The following is a 22,843-nucleotide window of genomic DNA, read 5'->3' on the forward strand; positions in this document are numbered from 1 at the left end:
CCTCAGTTCCCGCCGCTGCCTCTGGAGGACTGAATTCTGAGCAGCGCTGGTTCGGGTCGGGGGAGGGGGCGGCCGGGAGGCGCGTGGGAACCGCCGGGGTGCGCGCCCTGGAATGGACGCGCGGCGTCGGTGCAGTCTCCCCGCCTGGCCTCTCCTCCCACTCGCCCTCTCCCTTCTCCTCCCTCCTCCACACCCCCGCCCCCGGGACCGCCGTGCTCCCTCCCGGCACCGGCCGGAGAGAACACAAAGCTTCGCGCACGAAGCGGCCAGCTCTCCGGCGTTATAAATATCCCGGTGCCGGCTCACAGATCCGCTCGGGTGGCCTCTTGCCCTCCCCCTCCCTCTCTCCTCCTGGAGGCTATGTCCACCCGGCGCGGCGAGGGGGGCAGCGCCAGAGACACGCAGCCGCGCGGGGGCTACGGAGCCCGGAACCAGCCCTACAAAATGCGCTTAGGACCCCCGCGGCTGGAAGAATGAGCTTGTCCTTCCTTCTCCTCCTCTCGTTCAGCTACCTGATCCTCAGCGCCTGGGCTCACGGGGAGAAGCGCCTCGCCCCCAGAGGGCAACCCGGACCGGCTGCCCCTGATACGAACCCCGGAGGCTCCAGCAGCCGGCAGAGCGGCGGCGGCACCACGTCTTCCTCCTCCTCTGCCGCCTCCTCCCCCGAGGCTTCTCCGGGCAGCCCGGGAAGCGGCTTGGAGCAGAGCAGTTTCCAGTGGAGCCCCTCGGGGCGCCGCACCGGCAGCCTCTACTGCAGAGTGGGCATCGGGTTCCATCTGCAGATCTACCCGGATGGCAAAGTCAATGGCTCCCACGAAGCCAGCGTATTAAGTAAGTTGCTTGCTCTCCTGGGAGGGACAACCGTGTTCCCCGGGTCATGGGCGCACCTTCCTGAGCCCTGGCCTCTGAGACCCCGCTGGTCCTCGAAACAACCGGGCGGGCGGGTTGGCAAAGATGCGATCTCCGTGGCGCGCGCCCCTCTCCGGAGCGCGAGGAATGGCGATTCCTGAGGGGTAGTTACCTAGAGGCTGGCGCCGGGATTAGCACCTTGTCTCCACTTTGTCTTAGCCCCAAAGACGAGCTTCCAGCAATGCCCAGAGAAAAACATCTTCCCTCTCCTGGTCCAATTTCTGTTTACCTTCTCCGTATGAACCAGGCTGGCATTTTCCGTTAAGCATCAAAGTTCCCCTCATAATTGAAGCTGTTTTCTTATTAGAATCAAATTTCCAATACTTTCCCCTGCAACTACCTCCATACACTTGGAATTAATATTGCGTACGCATATGCATACGTGCCGGTGTATGTCTGCGGTGCACTTGCGTATGTGTCTGGTTCATACATACATCATATGCATGTGGGACGTGTGTGTGGATTAGAAGAGAGACCAGCCATTCCTGCTCGGAAGAAGAGTGTGATCCGGAACACTGGGCACGTTTGGAGAGGGAGACGTGATGAACATGGAAATCCTTAATGCCAAAGCGAGGTTTAGCAAGTTGGTATCTTAAGACTACGGCAGCACTTTATCAGAATCGTGGCCAGCCTTCTGTGGCCGAGGACAATTACCGGAAAGTTCTTCATTTTAGGAGAAACGCAGAGAAGGTTTAATTCGGTATGGGCGCAAATTTTGGAGGACTTACAAAAAAAAAAAAAAAAAACACAAGTTTTAAATTTTCTCTCGGAGTCTTCTCCTTCCCCACTTTCTCTCTTTTCGCTTCCATCCACGTCTCCAGATCATCACAGCGGCCCCTCTCGTTCCCCTCGCTGTTTCTAGGCAGGTGGGGGCAAAGCTGATCTGGGCCGTGTGCAGGAGTGGGGACGACTTCTGCGGGGCTTGTCCTCCCCACAGCCACAGGGCTCTTTCAGCCGGGGGTTGATCCATCGGATCAAACCACAGCCTGGGTCTCTGAGATGCCCAGGGAGAGCGGAAGCCTGGCCAGGCGACAGCACTAGGCACAGTCACTTTGCCCTCAGTGTCAGCCAGGGAGCTCCCAGATGTAAATAAGTTGGCTTGGAGCAAGTCCTTTGGAGACCAACCTCTCCAGGGTCCCTAGGGCTCCTTCCTGCACAGACTCCAAAGGAGCTTCAGAACACCTGGGGGCTGACAGTCTGGCAGCCTTCTCTGGTGCATGGTTGGAGATGCGCACGTTGGTGAGGTGGTCGGCTGGCAAACCTTACCCCAGGGCAGGTCCGTGCCTGCCCCTGGTGCCCTGCCCCTGGTGCCCATCTAGTCTTTCTGGCTACTAGGTTCCAGCACACTGGTGAGGTGGCCTGGATTAGCCAGCAGGAGAGAGACCCCCTATCCCCACCCCAGTGACTCCCATGGCTTCTGGCACTCTTCTTAGAGAAGTCTATTTCCATATGTTAAGAGTTCATTTCACTCTTTTCAAATAACTGCCCACCTTTTGGTGATAAAGGGGGAGGTCTGTTGGGGGTGAAGGGGAGTTTTCTAAGCTTTCCAGAGTAGCAGGTGTTGTGTTTTTTCCCAGTATTTCCACTTGACCTCATTTTGTCCATCAAACATCAGAGCTTATTCCCTACTCCCGGCAATCTTTCCTTTTTCTTACAAGAAAACCTTCTCTGTCCTGTTCTGGTAGTTTATCCAGGAAATCAGTATCAACAGAAGATAAGTTCTGTGTGTCCAAGGAAAGACTCAAATTAACAGGCAGCAGATTGCAGCCCAGGGGGCTAAGAGAATGTGTCTGGGGTGGGTGTTGGTGTGCCAAAGATCTCTGAAAGTAAGGGTCATTCTCAAATATTCACCCTCTTCTCTACAAGGACACTGTAAGATACAAGTATTTTTGCAACTTAGGCCTTGCTAGATTGAAGTTGCAGAAAAGCAAAGGTTGGAAAGTGAGAACAGATTTAAAAAAAAAAAATGCATGCAGCTGAAGAAGACATTGACCTCTATCCGTTATTTACAAAGCGTGTTTTATTTTCAAATCTATACTGAAAGATATCCATAAGAGAACAGGGATATTTCCTTAATAGTGCCTAAATGAAACTTAACTTTTTCCTGATTCATTCCTTTTTCCAACAGCCTTTTGAAGTTTAGTCTCCATGTCTGTCTCATGACTTGCCTTCCTTCACATACTTGGCCATTCACTCATGCACCCAATACAGGATATCTACCTCACTGAGCATGATATTTTGGTTACTTTTATGTTAGTTTTATTTGTTTGTTTAACCTTTCATAGATTTTTTTTTTTTTTTTCACAGAGGAAGGTATAATTTACATACTCAAATCACAGTAGTTTTCTGCTTTCGATATTTGGAGTGTCCAAGACTGCATAAAATTTTGGTACCATTGATCCATAAAGAATTTATAGTATGTCTTATGTTTAGTAGGATAGTGTGCGATTAGGAAATTTAAAATGGGTCTCTGCTCTTAGGTAGCTATGAGAGAGAAACAGAAGCCTGCTAATTGCAGTTGGTCATTTACCTCTTTGAAGGCAGCACTTGACATTTCCCTGACATTCATGTAAACGAAAGTGTTAGCCATGGACTGTTGCTTAGAGCATGTGAAGAAACATTTGTCTAAGTCCAACAAGAGAGGCCGAGAAGGCTGAATCAAAGACCATAGAAGACATATCAGTTCTACCTCCTCATCTATTTCTGTTGTCTGTGAGTTAACAATGATAGAGAACAGTCTTACTGTGAGAAGCCGGCTACTTGAGGGCACAGCCAAAGCCTGCCGTGAGACCACATTCCAACAGGTGCTTTAATGCCCAATAATCTGTAATATTTGTCTGATAGAATGGATAAATATATGTGTTTTTCAATTACTTAATTGTGAAGATTTTCTCATTTCTGACCACCAATTTTGAAACATAGTTCCCAATAATTTGTTTAGGTTAGGAACACCAGTTAATACAGTCTTAGCTTCTTCTATACAATAGTTATTCCAAGATTTAAGGACAGAAAATGGAATCAAGCTCATTACTAAACCCTTATTATGAGAAAATATTGGAAGAACATTTAGAAAGATGAATAAAACAAGACAGATGATAAGACACAATGATTGTAGAGAAACAAAGGGTTTAGATTAATTTATATGTTTTCAAGTTCAGTTTCAATATAATACTTCTATTTATTGACTTCTATTGGGGCACTGAAACATAAGCAATCAGGTAATTGTCAATTTAGGGAGGAAAAGTATAAGACTATAGCTACAGAGAACCAAAAGCTTCACATAAAATATGAAAATTTCAATCACGTATTTTGGCTAATAGAACTATCAATATTACAGCTTTTTTAAAAACTGAATTTACTACCAATTCTGGGATTACATTGGACCATTAGATAGTCCCCCAAGCCTAGATAAACCAGAATTTATATCTAGTATATAGGAAAAAAGTCAAGTGTAAAAAAAAAAAAAAAATTGTTACTAATTTAATCAGTGAAGACTGTTAAACTAGATTATTTCAAGATTCAGATTTGGTAACTTGGCACAGCATATCTGTTACAGTATGGATGCTAGGAGAGAAACTCCACTTTTAAAATATTTTTCTTTGGGAATTTTAAAATGGGTTGTTGAAAGCTCCTGACTACATGGAATATCTGTGTTTTTTCTCTATTTTATTCACTAAGAAAAAAGGGGAAAGGGATAAATTATTTTAATTTTATTACCCACCATCAATAGAGTCCTGTTAAAAAATCTGTAGAGGACTGTGTCAAAAAATCTACACATATGTTTTCTTAATAAAGTAAATTTATGTCTTAATGCCTGACTAGCCTCATAGTAAGTGGATTAAATAGTGAATGTATAATCTAAGAGATGCCAAGAAACTCTTGCTTCCTTTAACCTAAATGTCAACCCTGAAATTCTACCAAGAGACAATAATTTCTTCTGTGAAGCATTGCCTTCTTCTTTTGTTCTTCTTAAATGTGAACATTTTAAGAAAAATAACACACTGTCATTAGCATATTAATGTGAATTAATTTACACTGAGCTATCTCCCTTTCCCCCTCAAGCAGGAGAGGACTAAAACTCAGGCTCATACCTGTGCACTCTGGGAGTGTCCTGTCAAGAGCAAAGGGAGGTGGTGAGAGTATCAGAGGAGATAGCCCAAATTAGCAAATGATCATTAAGTATCTATGATCTGTGAGACAAACTTAGCCTTCCACAATATTGCTTAGGGATACTGTCTTGGCATCCATAAAGTGAACTGTAAGTTTTTATCAATGAAAAAAGTCAGGAAATGACTGGAATGTTAGAGAAAGGTTTTTGGGGATTATATGCCTGATTTAATGTGCATGGGTTTAAAATAGTCTTAGAATTTCAGAATGAATTGTTGAGATTTACGATAGTAAAATCAATAGGCTTGTGGGCTCTTGGAGGAGGGGGCAGGAAGTTGAATTGTGAGGCTTGAACTCTAATAATCTAGAAAACAAGATGCTGTGAAATCACTGCTGACACAACTTCAGAAATTATAACCTTAACAGTGTTCCCAATATTAGGTTATCATTACTTTAAGATTTAGACGATCAGTACCAAAACTGCCTATGGGAAAAATGTTTCTTTCATCTAATTTCACCTTTTCTTTCTCCTGCTCTCTTCATCATATTCAATGGATTGAGGTTATAGATAGCATATCTTTTAAACTTTTAAAGTTATAAAAACCTCTTATTCTCAGACAATGTATCATCTTTATCCTGGAATTTTCAAGAAAGGAAACAATGCAATATTTAATAAAATAATGACATTCTCACATATGTTATTTCATCTTTCAAATATTTAATTGCAATGCAAATTGTGCAGAACATATACAGAGTGTGCAGTGTGTTGAGATCCAAGTTAAAGGAACCAAAGTGGGTCTTTCTTAAAAAATAGGATATGTGAGTTGTCAGAAACTAAAAGTTTTCGTAGGCAAAGAAATAGTATTTCTATTAAATAGATATTTATAACGCTCTTTCATTTTAACATCTTAAAAGTTAGTATGCAAAAACGTATAATTATGAGAATCTTATACTTACTACCATGTATGTATTTTTTCATTAATATACAGTAGACTTGCCTTTATAAAACCAGATAATTTTCCAGAGAATGGAATAAAATACCTCTAACAATGTAGAACGTGAGTAAATTGGGGGAAAGTCTTGAAGACAACCAAGTCTCCTCTTCAAACAACTTTTATGTATCTATCATTCCACACATGTACAATTTTTCCCATTCTCCGACATTTTTGCACATACACGTTAACAGCGTTTTCACCATCATGTTCACCATCTCCCAAATATTTAAAAGCATTAGTGCTATTCTCCATACTATGTAATTGTGATGGAAATATAACTTCGTATCAGATGTCACAGTCTTACATTAACAATAATATTATAACCTATTATACCTGTGTAGTATATTAACTTTACAAAATATTCAGTATGTTTTGGTACTATTTGATAAACTAATAATGCTTTTAAAACTTTGGGTGTGTATCATATTCAAATACTTTTTATAATAAAAATTATCAAAGTCTATCAAACAGCATTTCGAAAACATATTGAATGAAAGGATTTATGAGACACCGGCCTCTTTAACAATTTTCTTCTAAAAGAAAAAGTATTTCCTTTCTAACTGTTTTTCATTTTTGGGTTTTGTTTTTCAATTAATCAATTGTTAGCTAAAGTTTAGCGGAGATATATATTTTAAACTCTAATATTAAGACTACTTACAGTAATTTTTAAAATGTTGTTCATTCATCGTCTTTTCCCTATGAACTTTTTGATCAAGTATTTTTAAGACACCAAGTTGGATAAATAAATAGCACAATTTACTGCTATTATAGATGTTAGCTCACATTAAGCAATGGGAATGCTCAATAAAGTTGCTCATGTGTATTTATTTATAAAATATTTTTTTTTGGTAAATCGAATAGTATTATAGGTACTTCAAATACTTTAGGGAGAGATTGCTATTTTAAGAAAATCTGGTGAATTTCTTTATTCAGCAGAGTCCTACTGAGATATCTGAAGTGGTATATATGCTCAGAATATTATAGATTTAAACGTTGAGATGTTCCTTTTTCCTCCCACCCTTTTCTCCTTCCTTCGTTTCTTCCTTCCTTGTTCCCTTCTAGGCAGCTGTAGTGAAGTATATTATTTTGCTTCTGTTTTTGCAATTTTATGTAGTCAACTAACAAAAACATGCTTCTCTCATGTTCATATGACAAGATGCATGAATTTATGACAAACAAGCAGGCTTTCCAGTTATACGCATGCTGTGAATTTACAATCCTCTACGAACTGTGATTCTCTTGACCTAGTGGAGGTAGATTTTGTATTACTGCAGGAGAAAGAGGGACGTTGACTTGCTAACTATGACATACAAAATATAAACCATAATATAATAAAATACCTCATTACATTTTGTTTCAAGAAATAATTCAAAGCATCATCCACTAAACACTTCATTGAATTAAAAATCCCACATAATTTACAAGGCTTTCAGCATTTTATTATATGTGGTCTTTAGATGTGCTATTTGCTAAGAAATTGAGTAGGATATATATTTATTTGTAACTACTAGAGTCATTGTGATTAGAGAAGAGGGATTTACTTTATGTAAATAGGTATTTTCTGAGCTTTCAAATAGTTTATACTAGTCTTGAGTACAGACTTTTTGTGCTTTAAAGGTAGTGCTTTAAACACTTTAAAGTGTTTCTCATACGGAGAAACAATGGATGAGAATTATTTTGAAAAAATTCAGAAAAAAATCTTTTTAATTCCTTTAGAACTTGGAAAGATTCTATTATCCAACATCATTTATTAAAAGCAACTTGTTATTTGTCAACAAATAAAAATTATTGTTGAAGCAGAGTCAAAATTTTGAGTCTAAGAATAATAATTTTAAATGAACACTTGAACGCCAGCCTTCTTTTTCCATAGTGAATATCACAAAATAAAAAGGATGTTACTGCTAAGTTATGTTTTAAATCACAGTAATAAAGGATGGAAAGAATCTATGTAGGAATTTAATTCTTCACCATGATATATAGAAGAGTCTGTGTTTTATTTTGGGATTTCTGTCATCCTAGGTATTTTGGAAATATTTGCTGTGTCTCAGGGGATTGTAGGAATACGAGGAGTTTTCAGCAACAAATTTTTAGCGATGTCAAAAAAAGGAAAACTCCATGCAAGTGTAAGTAGAACCACTTTATATTTGTTGAAGGTGTTATGGAGATTTGACATTTGTAAAACAAAATAATTTTCCAAATTGGTAGATAAAATAGACAATATGCCCCGAAAGTTAATTTTTTGTATGAAGTTATATGTATACGTAACCAAGAGAATTTTCTGTTTCATTTAAATATTTTGTTTACTTGGAAAGATATAGTCTATAAAAAGTTTTAAGGGTAAGTTTATTTGGAAACAGCATACTTAAAGTGGCCACCATCATATTTTAGAAGTTGCCCAAATATGAAGTATTAGGGTCATGATATAACATGTAACATTTTAAATTTACACGCTTATGGTGATCATGTGCAGATTTAGTAGATGAGGTTCTAACTAAATTTTACAAGCTACTTATGATGTCAAAAATTGGACTTCAGTAATAATATTAACACATTTTCATATTAACAATTAAGGAGGGAAGAAACCAGTAATTAGAAAATTCTGACCTTCACAGAGAAGTTTTATTTGATAAATTTGAAAAATTCTTACCTTGTATTTTGCCACATCAAAAAAATGGCTTTGTTATACTATGAAGTCTAATTTTGTACTTTTAAAAATTTCCTAGACTTGGGCGGCGCCTGTGGCTCAGTCGGTAAGGCGCCGGCCCCATATACCGAGGGTGGCGGTTTCAAACCCGGCCTCGAGTGAACTGCAACCAAAAAATAGGCGGGCGCCTGTAGTCCCAGCTACTCGGGAGGCTGAGGCAAGAGAATCACTTAAGCCCAGGAGTTGGAGGTTGCTGTGAGCTTTGTGAGGCCACGGCACTCTACCGAGGGCCATAAAGTGAGACTCTGTCTCTACAAAAAAAACAAAAAATAATTTCCTAGACTTCTTATACATTTTGCAACCAATTGATAAATCACTTATATCCTATCTTTGTTATGAAAATGCCCTTTATCTGGGAAGTATTAAAACATTTTAAGATAATAAGATACGTCTAGCTTAGCTTTCCCTCTTACAGATTCGTTTGTCTGTACAAGTAAGTACACACAGCACTTAAGAGTGATTTATGCTTTTTCTGTGGTGTGCTTTCTTCACACTTAGTCATTTAAAAAGGTAATTATTCTTTAAAATTAGTTCTTTAATCCTTATTCCTTTTAGTTCTTATTAAATAAATAATTGAAATATCACTTTTTCACTTCTCAAATTATGCAGGAAGTTTTAATTGGGTACAGGCAATTGAAACTTATTATTTATTACTTTTATTTTATAAACCTCTACAGACTTCAGTGAGAATTGCACTTGGTTGGATAGCTAAGACTGTTACAATTTTCCTTTCTTTGACAAGTAAAAGTGATTTGTCAAAACCTTTTGTAAGAGACAGTATAATTTGAGCCATTTCTGTAATTTTTTGAAGATTAAATGCTATAACACATATCAAGTATGTAGAATCATATTCAGTACATTGTAAATGCTCAGTAAATATTGCCTATTATCATATGGTAACAATCTAAGTATACTGTAAACATAGTAAATTATTAAAACATCAGTTTAATTAAGATAAATGGAAAACTTGGTCTTTAACTAACGATTGCAAAAACTATAAAATGATTTACCTATTTCATTTTCTGAGCTGGTTTCTATATTCTAATAAGCTATAATACAGTATTCATAAAAGTAACTGAGACTTGAATGTTTTCATTTATGTATTTTAAGGGGCAAAATTCTTCATTACCATGAAAAGTAGGACAGCTTATTTTATTAAAAGATAATATTTAATTTTCCTTCAAAAATCTATTATACAAGGTGGAAAATAGTGAGTAAACACATCAGAACAGAATGACATTTCCTCAGTCTACTTTAAATTTGTAAAAGATCGAAACATCTCCAAAATCTAACCACCACAACAAAACATAATGTATGTAAAGAAATTTTCTAAAAAAAAAAAAAAAAAAGAAATTTTCTCTTATTGGTTTGCTTTGGGTGAAAAATCTTTTAAATCTTGGTTGAACATGATCTGATTTATTCCCTAGTGCATGCACAAAAATAGACTAAACTTGGACCAGCTTAAGGATAATTGCCACAGAAAGCGGTGTATTACAAATGGATGCCAATTAGAAAGGTCAGGCTGAGAGGTGAAGATACATGATTCCTCTGTCAAATACAAGTAACAAATTTCTAGAAATTTGACCCAAATGTCTAAGGATGGCTGGCCGAAATAATGCAGATAATGCAAAAACAGCATCTGTTATTCTTTCTCATCTTGGCAGGCTAAAGTTATTTCATGGAATAATGACTTTTAAGCAGGACAAAGCAAGCCTTGCTCTTGTCACTCACTGAAGCTCTTTGATATAAAAGTCATTCTGATGACTTTGAGCTGAACTGCAGATAAAAAATTAAGCTCTACGATTACGCGAAATCTTTTTAAACCAATTGTCTAAGTCTACTTTCTTTTATCTGAGCTTGTGTTATTACCTCTTTCTTTGGGTGAAAACCTAATTGAATTATAAAGTGATTTATTTTTAAAGAAGTTGAATTTTGGAATAGTGTTAATGCCAACCATTATCAGTTTTGTGCCCAGCTCTTTCTAGTTGGGAAATTGTTCTTGTACCCCTTTATATATAATTTTTGATTTAGTTTTCATTTTGGCAGCTTTATATGATCACCAGAAAGGCTAAAAACTCATATAGTTTGGATTAGACGTGTAATTTGTGAGCTGTTTTAAATTAATAATTGTGCAAAGGCATTTAAAGGGCTTACCTTGGTGAGGCCAAGAGTTTGAGATTAGCCAGGGCAATATAGTTAGACTTTGTGTATACACAAAAATTAAAAAAACTAGGCAGTTGTGGTAGTGTGTGCCTGTAGTCCTAGCTGCTCAGGAGGTTGAGCCAGAAAGGCCACTTGAGTCTGGGAGTTGGAGGTTGCCATGAGCTGTGCTTGTGCCACTGCACTCCATCTGGGTGACAGAGCAAGACCTCATCTCTTAAAAGAAAGTATCTGTAGATTTCAAGAGTACCTTTAGGTTTCTAGGTATGCAGTAAATGTAAACAAAAAATGTAAAATATTTATAATTATGAGGAAAGTAATCTCCTACTGTACTGAGAAGTAATCATGGCTAATCGTAGATTTTCAGTGTGGTTTTTATTCTAGCAATCAGAATATTAAAAATTAGTTACCAGGCAGAGATAATGCAATTTCACAGTTTTAAAATAGCTCTTGCCCTTACATTATTACCTCATGAAATAATGAGGTGAGGAGAGAGTCTGAGAGGTGTTAAATTATTCTCCTAAGGTTACACAGTTAGCGAGTGATTGAACCTGAACTATATCCTCTTAGAATTTTCTTTTTCTTTAAGTGCTGTAGTGCTTGGCAGGTAAAAGCTAGAAAGAAGATGTTAAATTTTGTTTGAAACCAATTAAATTGTTTTCAACTGTCATTTTACAGGAATAAGTGCATGACTTAATATTTTCATAGTACGTATAAAAACAAATGCTGTGACACATCCTTAGAATATCTGTAGCATTTTCTTTCTTTCTTTCTTTTCTTTTACATCATTTTCTTTAAGGGTAATTTTAGATTTGTACAGCTGCAGATTTCCCCTTTACTTTCCTTCTAGTTGCCCCTCTCACTCTTATTCAGAGCACCTTTTTTTTTTTGGTCTTCATGTCTATTTTTCAACCTCTGTGTCTTTAGGACTTCATTTTCGAGTCTAGACAGAAGGGGACGTATCTGCCACAGAACATATCACGGCCTTTTACAAACGTTAGTTACTCGGTGTGGTGATGAGTTGCGTAGGGAACCCTCCCTCTCAAGATGGACTTTTAAAACTGAAAAGAGATCTGTTTTGTTCTCAACCATCTTCATGCAGTAGACGCTTTGTTGTCGATGGACACACACAGATGGCAAACTGAAATGGCAGCCGGGAGCAGTTAGAGCTCCGTTCGTTAATTCTCAGCCTTCTAAGTGTTCAGGGCTCCGGTACTTACTCAAAGCCCCATCCACCGGCAGCTGTCCTTCAGACACTCACTACTGTGGTCTAAATATGCAATGCAGCCATGTTTCTACCAGGCAGGGTTCTCAGCATTCTCTGCAAGGATGAAGGTGTCTGGGGCTCTCCTTGTCAACACGTGTCAGGCCTCATGGAGAGGAGGAGGCAATGATTGCTTCCCAAAGAGCCAGGAGTTCGGTCAGAAGCACAGCTGTGGCCTCCCCTGGCCTCCCAACACATTCTCAGGCCCCTCCTGAGAGCAGTGCCCTTCTCTTCCTCTATTTTCTGTCCATTCCTGCTCCCGCCTCAGGTTTGGTGTCCTTTTTGAAAGTCCCAGAGAGAACCTTTCTGGATCTATCTGCAGAGGCTCTAGATGTACGACTGAAAGGGAGGGAGGGAGGGTCTGTCCTGGGGAAGTTGCAGGCGGAATTCGTCCAGGCCTGAATCCCACTCCTCCACTTCCTCACCGCACTTCATCTCTCTATTCCTTGGTTTTACCAACTATAGAAGGAGGACAATTAAAGCAACAATCTTTTATGATAGTGAAATGCTTTAAACAAGATAACACGTATAAAACACCTAGACTAGAGCCTGGAAAGTATTCAGCACTTAATGTTAAAACAGATCTTCCTGTATTTGCTCTAAGGCAGCTGTTTGATGACCCTTAGTCACTTTCTTTCTGATTTGGAGGTCAGACAGCTGTGACCCTTCTTATTTAGACCAGTCCCATATTCTATTTATCACTGACCTCTTCTCCCTTGGCTCCAAACTTTTTTGTGCATACAGGAGGCCCTTTTCTATTGGGTTTTCTTTTCTCCAAGGAATGCAATTTGAAAGTAACATTCTCAGGTTCAAATTCTTAAAGAGACAAGGATTTCTTATGGGAATAATCTTCTAATTCTTTCAGAGCCCTATTGCCCATTTTGTTCTTACCCTAAAATCTGTAAAACTAGGATAGGTGGTTATCTTGTATTCTTTAGTCTTTTCATCCGGTACGCATGATAGCTCCTGGCCTACTGCGGAAACACATTAGCATAAAGATCCAGGGAAAAGCATGTGTGGAATTATTTTTGTTTCTCAGGGTTTTAGGGGATCATGTTTGGAAGGAAGGCTAATTGCAGAGTTTACGAAACAGGCATGGAATGTGTGCTTGATCAGCCCTACACAAGGACTAGAAGGTCCTCCTTCCCTGGTGTTGGAGGTTGCCAGCTGGCTTGCCAGGATGAGAGTCTGGACTGGATTTCCTGTGCTGGGGGCAGAGTGAAGTGGAGTCAGCAGCCCCTAATGCCGGGCATGTTTACTGAAAGGGGAAATGGAGGCTTGAGTAATACTTATCGTCATTAAAAAATAACTTACTAAGCACTCCACTCTGCCAGTCAAGACCATGAGCTATATCAAGGTATTTGAGCAGAAACTTCCCTTGCACTCTAAAGGCTTTCAATTTATATAATAAAATCAAATGTCTGGTAATTCAGGCACAAAAGTGGGTTTAGGCTCTGCCCCTGCAGTAAATGCCTTCCCCTTTAATTTTGCACTGTGGAAGTCTGGCAAGAGAACTGGTCTTCTTGAGGTAGTCTGATGGGATGAATTGACTTATAGCTTCGGAGATCCATTTCAGCCTAAAGCTTGAGATGGGATTAGATTTCTCTGATGATTTGGGGAGTGGCAGTTGTTGATCAGGATTTAATGCGGAACAACTTCAGAGTAAGACTATATAAAGATCTGGGAGATGGTTGGTTTGTATAGTGTTAGGGAACAACCTTTAGGAATCAGATATGTGATTGAAGTCATAGGCCTATCCTGGTGCTTGAATGAATCATTTTATCTTTCTTACTTAAAAATCAGATAATAGTATCCTAATAGTAGACATGGAGTTACCGTGTGAATTAAATGTATATACGCCACCTGACACATAGCCCGGCCTTATGGAGTTATTATATTAAGGGCCTCCGAAAGAATGCTCCAGTCTTTCTCCTATTGTGGCCTGTTTCTCCTGCATCAAAATCACAAGTGCTGCTGGCTCATGATACAAGTGCAAGGTCTCACTTTGGACTTACTAAAATACAATCTCTGCAGAGAGGGCCTGGGGAATCTGTGTTTTGAGTGGTTCTCCGAGTAATTTTAAGGCAATTCATGATCTTTGGAGGAAAGACCCTGTGGTTGATATTCCTTTCTATATTACTCTAGGTTGGTTATTTTAAAAACCACATGTGTGTTTCCTTGGCTTCTCAGTATGAAGAACTGAGATACAGGACAGACAGATGTCCAGCACTGAGCAGGGTGCATAGCCATGTCCACAGGGTGGTATGGCAAGGCTACCAGTGTACCAGTGACCCATATGGGGCTTGTATGGCAAAAAGGCAGTTGCGTCTGGGTGCACATTGCCCTGCAGGGGAGCCCAACCATGCAAAATGACATTGGTTGGGGTGGGCATGGGAGCCAAGCCAGCACTAAGAGGGAGGGGGACCAGAGTGGATTCGCACCGCAAAGAAACTCAGCTCAGAGCCCAGTTTGGTCTACAATTGTTTTTATACAGTCTACAATAACATTTTCCTTATTTACGGACATTTAAGTCTATAATAACATTTTAATTATTTAGATTATTTTTTTCTTAACTTCATAAAGATTTTTGGGAAAAAGGCAAACAAAATGAAATAAGGAATTACAATTGATTAAATACCCATAAACTCCAAGGTTTATACTAGTTGCAGTTCAAATTCACTCTTGTCTTTGTACTCCGTACACTGTGTTTTACTTCTATAGTTATACCTAATGAGAACCAGCACTTGGATAGCCTTCATTCATTCACTTACAAGATCCTTAATCATCATAGAATGTGATATTTACTAAGGAAGAGACTATGAGAAGAAATTTTAGATAGTTTCTTTTTTTAACAATATAATTTTAGAAAGAATTTTCTTTTTAGTTTAGTAGACTCTCTGTTTAATTTCAATTTGGCAGAATTAGTCTTTTCTGGAATATTCTAGTTAAGAAATGTTTTGCTTTCTTTGAACCGAATTTGACCCTCTTTTTAAATATCCACTGTTTAACATGAACTCTTCACTGTGAGGAGAGATGAGTAGAGCCCAGACATGTTCTTCTTTTAATGAGAAACTTATTTCCCTTCGGAGCAGAGCTTCCCCTTCTTGAAATATTAATAGTTTGGATATTTAAACAGGAATAGTTTAAGTTTCATTTTCTGTCAATTATGAATATACTGAGCTACAAAGAATTAGGTAATTTGACCATTTCCTTTTAAATTTGTGATTATGGCTGGCTGAATGCAACTTGTTTTTACACTTTCACGATCAAGGAGAAACTAAAGAGAAAAACACGGATAATTAAATGAACAAAGAGCAAGCGCGAGACTGTGTCTATATCGTTTTCCACTGTAAAAGTGGTAACTAGCATGTTTAGTGGCTGGCATAGGATATGCAATCAATAAACACTGGTTGCATAATTAGTGAAAAAAATGAATTTGAAACAACGGTAGGAACTTTCAATGAGCATTTCAATGATTCCTTTTGTTATACTTACTGATGGTGATAGGGCAATAGGGCAATGAAATAATGGGGTTCTGACAGCTTATTTGAAATTTGACTTCACCTTTTTACTTTACACCTTCACTCTAAACAAAAGTCTATATATCAACTTCATTTGTTTTCTGAGGAAATAATGTGGTTCTATATATTCAAAGTATGTATTTTACTAAAGGACTTCTTATAATTTAAAGGAGATTTTAAGAATGAAAGTTATCCTGGAAAATGTATTATCCAAAATTGTCTAGTGGTAAATGTCTGTATTTTAGTACCTGCTGCTAAGGTCTATGCTGTTCCGTGACTTTCTGCTGTGAAGATGCATTATGAACAGCATTTCAGAGGCAGACCACTTTGGGACACAACGTTGTTTCAGGAAGGCTGGACATGATGACAGGGACATAGATCCTTCAAGAAGAAACTGGATCTCCTAGAGAAAAAATTTGCTGAAATGTGTGTTTCAAATGGTTTGTTCCATATAGCTTGGAAAACTTTTCAGACAAAACATTAATTTAGAAGTCAATTAGGAAAGCCAAAACAGTCTGACTGCCTTTACTCCTGTTTTTAATGTAGGATTGGGGAGGGCCAAGGGGATGTGTGTAGTGTGTGGTCTTCAGGACTCCGGACATTTCTACCTGTTGAACAGTTGGGTGACACTTGAAAAATCCTTAAAAGCCTCCTCTTAAGAAAAAAACTTTAGAATAGGAATCTTGAGAAGGAGAGGAGAAAGTTTTTAGATGAAATAATTTTAGGAGGTGGTATGAGTGGGTTTTCCCTTCTATGAGAAATCCTAAAATAGAATTGATTGAATGGGCCCTGTGTGTGTGCAGGTGCGTTTCTGGTAGCCACAACAATTAAAAATCGACGTGTTCTTTACCTTCTGGGGTGCTGTTGGGGGGGGGGAAAGTTAAACCATTCAGTAAGTTTTAGAAGCACAACTTTGTCTAAGTTGAATAAAGTGATCACCATTGTTTTTGTGAAGTAGAGACAGAAGTTAGGTCAAGGTAAAAAAAATGTACTCTGTATATTTTAAAATATTATTCAACTGCATTTTAGGAAAAAAATCTGAGGCAGGGTATCTACACCTTTCTAAAATGCTTACTATCCTTCTATGGAGCCAGAAACATTCTAGAAAGTTATATCTTTTATTTTAAAGTAAAACGTGGCATTAGCTAATCAAATAGGAAAGCTCTTTTAGAACTAAGCAGCTTTAGAAAAACCTACACTTACCTTTAATAAAGTCTTTTTAATGAGAAATAGGAACAATAAATGTGTAGTTTTCTAAAGTGATGTCAGTGTACCAGCCTTGGAGGTTGTAAGACAATATGGGAGGGATTATGTACATAGACGGTGGTTCTTCGAAACACCTGCCTCAGCCCGCTCAAGATCAACCACCGGTGGACCTGTGGAAGATCTACATACATAGCTTTCTCGCTCCCAAATAAAGAGCTTTATTGATTTAACTACACTTAAATGTAAGCGACTTGAGTAAATTGTTGCCCACAGATTGACATGCTGTTGGAAAAGCTCTGATATTGGTTGTCTCCTGATACTGTTGGTCCTTTGCACAAGTCAAGCTCCGTGTGGACTTCCACAGTGGGTCTACACAGAGGGCCTTGCAGCCAGCATTCATACCTCCAGATTTAAGTGTTGTCATTTGTATTCCAGAGAAAAGTTTGACATTGTTGGAAAAAGCAAGGGGAAAAAATGTTCTTTTATAGGGATTCTTCAGTCTGATATAGAAGGATACGGTTTTTAGTGTTTTTATATAATAATCTCCCCTTTATCTGGTGCCCGTGGGGATTGGTAGATCGTGGAGGAATGGAGTTTCCCATTGCTTAAGCATTCCTATTAAAAATTAGCCCTAATTGTGTGCTCAGTACTATACCATATACTCTGTATCGACTTGATACTAATACCGAAATATACTAATTAAAAGCCAATTAAGACAAACTTCACTTTCTATAACACAGTCTTAAGTTATTATAAAACAGCTTTGGCCATGCAGTGTATAGTACATTCTTAGTTAAATGGCAGTCAATATACTTTTCAAGTTCACCAGCATGTATTTTTAAGTAACACATATTCACGCTTAAACTGCTACAGAGAACGTAATGGGAGCAGCAAGGTTTAAACTCGCGTTTTTATGTTGTTTCGCGTTATTATTTTTGTTTCGCATTACTATTTTTTTAGATGTTGGATTATCATGACGGTATATGTGGTTAGGCTACATTGTTTGCATCTGTTAGGAGAAGTCGGTGTTGTAGCTGAGTCCTTCACCCAGGAGGTGTGGCAATGGCCCTACCTTGTAACCCAGGGCTTCTCTCCTCTCCTCCTGGAGTTTGTGTTTTTCTGTTTTGGAGACTTTACATCTTGTGTATTTACCTGGATGGAGCTGAAGAACATTCTGCTTAGTAAAGTATCTCAAGAATGGAAAGCAAGCATCCCATGGACTCAATATTTACTTGAAACTAGTAGATGATGTTTTTCTTTCTTTCTTTTTTCTTTTTTCGGTTGCATTCTAGTTGCTTGAGTTCTGGATAGTGGGGAGTTCACTTCTAGGGGACAGAATATTTGGTATTTTCAAACCTAGGAATTCTGTGCAAATGATAATCCCTAAAACTGAATCCTGGGAGTCTGGACTAGCACAGACATTCTTCTTTTGAGTTTGATGAAAGTTACAGATCTCTTCCTCAGAAAAATACTTTGATTCTCACAGTAGCCCTATGGATGTAAAGTTCATAGGTAAGGAGCCTCGGGCTAAGAGCTTAGATGGCAGAATTGGTATCGATGCCTGTGGGACTTCAAGCTCACACTCTTCCCCCATTCTCCTATACCATAGTCCTTCAAATTCCACAACATGGCAAACGAAGCCTTGTCAGAGCTGCGCCGGGCCCAGGTTGGCAGCCTTGCCTCCTGTTGCTGCCCCGTGCATCTAAGCGGAAGGCGCACTGAACCGCAGATCGGTATTCAAGAGCGTCAGGCTGACCTTTGAACACATTGTTCCGGCTCACTGAAAATCCTTGCTCATTTTACCTGCCTCCCTAATGTCCAATTTGTGCTTGAAGACTCAGCTCAAGTGTCATCTTTTCTGGGAAGACTTTCTTGCCCTCTTCCCCTGCCACCTGCACCTCTTTGATGCTCTCCCTCTGTGCTGTCATTGTACCTCGGCATACCGCTGTCATAGTGCCACCTACCAAGCTGCATGCTGACGGATGTCTTCTTGTCTGCTTTTCTAGTTTTAACATAGTTCTATTTATTTTCTTCTGGTGACTGTAGGAGAATGGGGGAGGAATGTGAGCTTTAAGTCCCACATGCCATCGATAAAAATTCAGCTCTTCTGTGAGCATTACAAGGCAGATATTTATGTGTGTGTAAGAACTGGCTGAATTTTTTTTTTTTTTATCGTTTTTGGCTGGGGCTGGGTTTGAACCCGCCACCTCCGGCATATGGGACCGGCGCCCTAGTCCCTGAGCCACAGGCACCGCCCAAGAACTGGCTGAATTTTTTCTAGTGAACCCAATGACTTCTTTCTTGGCATAAAATATACTCTCTTATATCATGTAAGTGAAGATATATGTTTTTCTAAACAACTCTAACACATGCAATTGTAATAGGATAATATGCTACCTCCCAACACCATGAATCACACTGATAGCAATGAAAAAGTTCTGCGTGTTTCCATGGAAAAACTTAACCCCATCTCTCTGAACACAAATTTATGTTTTACTAGGGAAATGTTTCTTAGTAACATAGTTCTATTTATTTTCTTCTGCTGACTTAGGAGAAAAATCAATCTTACGTCAAAAGAATTTTAAACTATACATTTCAACATATTGTTAAAATAGTCACACTCTTTAAATGTATCAAGAATTCTGTTTATCGTTTTTTATACGCATTAACATGTTACCAGTGCACAGTAAATAGAAATCAGTGTTACAAAGATGCATAAAGCAGAAATATGGAGGGGGGGAACTAGTCATTTTAAAGCAGCTTTAAAAGAACATGTCCTTATAAAACGGAATGGAATATAAAGAATGGGGATCTGTAGAATTCTTGCTTTTTCTTTGGGGTATGAGACCTCATATTTCATTTTATTAGGCTGAAAGTATTACCACAACTTAAGTTTTCTCTTTTTTGTTTCTTCCTGTAGGCCAAGTTTACAGATGACTGCAAGTTCAGGGAGCGATTTCAAGAAAACAGCTATAACACCTATGCCTCAGTGATACACAGAACTGAGACCACGGGGCGGGAGTGGTATGTGGCCCTGAATAAGCGAGGGAAAGCCAAGCGGGGGTGCAGCCCCCGGGTGAAACCCCAGCACGTCTCTACCCACTTTCTACCAAGGTTCAAGCAGTCGGAGCAGCCTGAACTTTCTTTCACAGTTACTGTTCCTGAAAAGAAAAAGCCACCTAACCCCATCAAGCCAAAGGTTCCCCTTTCTGTACCTCGGAAAAACCCCAAGACAGTGAAGTACAGACTCAAGTTTCGCTTTGGATAATACTCATTTTGGCCTTGTTAAGGAACAAGTCTCCCCCTCTCAGGAGTTTCTCTGTGTGTCTTCAGGGTTCTGAAGAAAAATTTTCAGACACAGCTTGAGCTATACTTATACTGTATTGAAGTCGGGTCATTTGTTTCAGTTTGACTAAAACAAAAATGTTTTTTGATAGGAATGGAACTGGAATTCTTTATACCAATACAGGTAACACGCTGCTTTGGTTCAGTAAGACATAAAGCCTTTGCTTTATGCTTAAGGGATATTAAGAACTCTGTATTTTCAGAAAGTTAATAACACGAACTATGTATTTTTCTGACATTAACAGATCAACTTGAAAGAACATTCATGATACATTTTTATTTTTGGTTTCTAAAGAATATTTTGATGCAGATAAAGTATTTTATTAAATTTTTTTTGGGGGGTTGTTTTTTTAAAGTACCTCTGCATTGAGCATATTTTCTTATTTTTATGATTTTAATTACTATGACGTCAGGAATCATCTTACTGGTATCAATGAACTATCCACATGTTTATAGCCCATTTGTAACATGTGGACTCCCTTTGCATTTTTCTATTCACTGCACTTTTTTACTTTTTTTTTTTCTTTTTAGTCATACCTCAGTTAATATAATCTTGGTTGTACATTTGAAAATGTTTAAATTCTCTTCCACGGCACCGAAGGCTCGGCTTGGATCTGTGTGTATGTTAGTGCAAATTCATGACATTATGTGGAATTCTCCCCCTTTGGTGGCTGGGCTATAATGAGTTAGAAGTCGGGAGAAAATATCAGAACTTTCTGATGGTATTAAAAGGCAGAGGTGAGAAAGGATTTGGAGGTAAAAGCACACCATAGCATTTATTGAGATCTAAGTTTGTCTTGGCCTCACCTCTCTTTTCATATCCCCCCTGCCCTCATTCTTGAACAGCTGGAGGAATACATTGTATTCTGCCTGTCCAGCATACTCTATGAAACTGGAGTGCTTAAAAATACTTCTGTGACACTCTGTTAACCACTGTATAGATCCACAGGGAGTGACCCCTTGGAGGGAAATATTGGAGAACTGAAGATGAATCATTGAACAGTCATCTGTGCTGAGTCCCACAGTCAAAAATATTCTTGTTACTCAAGGCCTTTGAGCTTCCTCTCCTAAAGGTAACTGTCGCGGGAACAGATCTGCCCTTTCACAACGAAATTTCTGATGTATATTTTAAAGAGCTGGCCCTGTGATAGGGGAAACTTAATTCGGAAATTTTTATGAGTTGAAAATGGCAAAAATCCTGATCCAAATACTGAATGCTGGACATAAATCAAAGAAAATTTAACTGAAGAAAGTGTACCAAATTTATTTATTTTCTTGGGTAATCATTTTTATGATGTTCTGTGAAATACAAATGTTTATCTTATATTCAGAACTGTGGCCAAAAAAGGTATTGCTAAGAGTTAGTATGACGTTCAGACTGAGAGTAAAGGAGTTGTGTGGTTTGCATTTAAGTGTGTTTAAACTATAATTACAAATTTTTTCCCCTTAAAGTGCGCAAGTGCAAAGTGAAAATGTATTAGAATTGAACTTACTAGCACATAGATAGCTTTGTTTTAATGGGAAAATCTATACAAATACGTTATATATAGTATATAAAAACCAATCCCTTAATTAAACATCATGTGTAAAATCTAGTGTAGTATTTTATTATAAATCCAATTTTCCGATCAAATATTGTTTGCATTTAATGCATGATTTAAAAAAATATGAAACGCTACAAATGTTTTAATTAATTTATGCTTTAAAATACTAGTGGGTTAAACAAAACAATGACATTTGTAAACAAAGATACCCAATTCTTATTCAACTGGCATATCACCTTGTAACCAAAATACAAAGCTAAAAATATTCCTCTTGTTTATTCTAAATTATTGTTAAGAATTGTGTATTGTACATCAAGCTCTTTGAACACATGAAGAATTTAAGCTGTAAAAAGAGAAGACTAATAAACAATGTTCCTAAATGGGCAAGAAAAAGATGATAATTGTGGTTAACAAACTAAATTAATCATAAGGACTGTAGGCTAAATGTTTCTCCTAGTTTACATTAAACTAAAAAGTAATAGCATATCTTGTACTGATAGTTTGATTTGTTTAATATATGAAGGCTAAAGTATCAAATATGTACTATGCAAGTCAGAAATCATTAATTTCAAACTTTAAAGCTGAGTTAAAAATTTAAAAACATTAAATTACACTTATCTTTAACTTACTGGCCATAATCATTACATTTAGTTAGTGCTCAGTAAAGCATAAAGTTACCTGAATTAATTAAATGAACTTACGTACAGAAAACATGTACAAATATATCTCCTTACTAATACAGCTTTCCAAAAGCGTTTTTGCTTCTGTAATTTTTGATTATTTCTATGTAACTAGACCCACATAATATCAAAGAAAGATATTATGATTACGTTCATCTAAATTTGAAAACATCAATACTTTTTACGTTTGTATTTAGGAACCCAATTTGCTTATACTACAGATGACAAACATCTTCAGACTGGCATGTCAGTTTTCTTCATTACATCATATTTGATTTAATGTAAGATATTCTTTATTTGGAACATCTATAGAGACAAATAGAAGTTCCAAATAAGATGTAATAATATGGTGGTGTTTACTGTATAAACTCTACCTTCACTTCCTTCTAAGGAGACTAATTTGAGAGT

At 38.1% G+C, this 22,843-nt stretch overlaps 1 protein-coding gene across 2 annotated transcripts; it reads left to right on the forward strand.

Annotated features, from left to right (window-relative positions):
• The first annotated feature begins 252 nt into the window (after window positions 1–252).
• On the forward strand, window positions 253–20,146 carry FGF5 (fibroblast growth factor 5). 2 transcript variants are annotated; one of them, XM_053594855.1, is made up of 3 exons: window positions 253–831; window positions 8,031–8,134; window positions 19,787–20,134. In XM_053594855.1, the coding sequence occupies exons 1-3, from the start codon at window positions 474–476 to the stop codon at window positions 20,132–20,134; spliced, it is 810 nt and encodes a 269-aa protein (XP_053450830.1). In that variant the 5' UTR covers window positions 253–473. The 2 variants fall into 2 exon arrangements, with proteins under 2 accessions (XP_053450830.1, XP_053450824.1); XM_053594849.1 differs by lacking the exon at window positions 8,031–8,134 and having other exon boundaries at window positions 19,787–20,146.
• The last annotated feature ends 2,697 nt before the right edge of the window (window positions 20,147–22,843 follow it).

The sequence above is a fragment of the Nycticebus coucang genome, chromosome 1, assembly GCF_027406575.1.
Source record: "Nycticebus coucang isolate mNycCou1 chromosome 1, mNycCou1.pri, whole genome shotgun sequence".
Classification (NCBI taxonomy): Eukaryota; Metazoa; Chordata; class Mammalia; order Primates; family Lorisidae; genus Nycticebus; species Nycticebus coucang.

Coding starts and splice junctions, on each gene's coding strand:
- FGF5 (XM_053594855.1), top strand. CDS start 474: ATGAGCTTGTCCTTCCTTCTCCTCCTCTCGTTCAGCTACCTGATCCTC. Junction 832..8,030: donor CCACGAAGCCAGCGTATTAA/GTAAGTTGCTTG, acceptor CTGTCATCCTAG/GTATTTTGGAAATATTTGCT. Junction 8,135..19,786: donor AAGGAAAACTCCATGCAAGT/GTAAGTAGAACC, acceptor TTCTTCCTGTAG/GCCAAGTTTACAGATGACTG.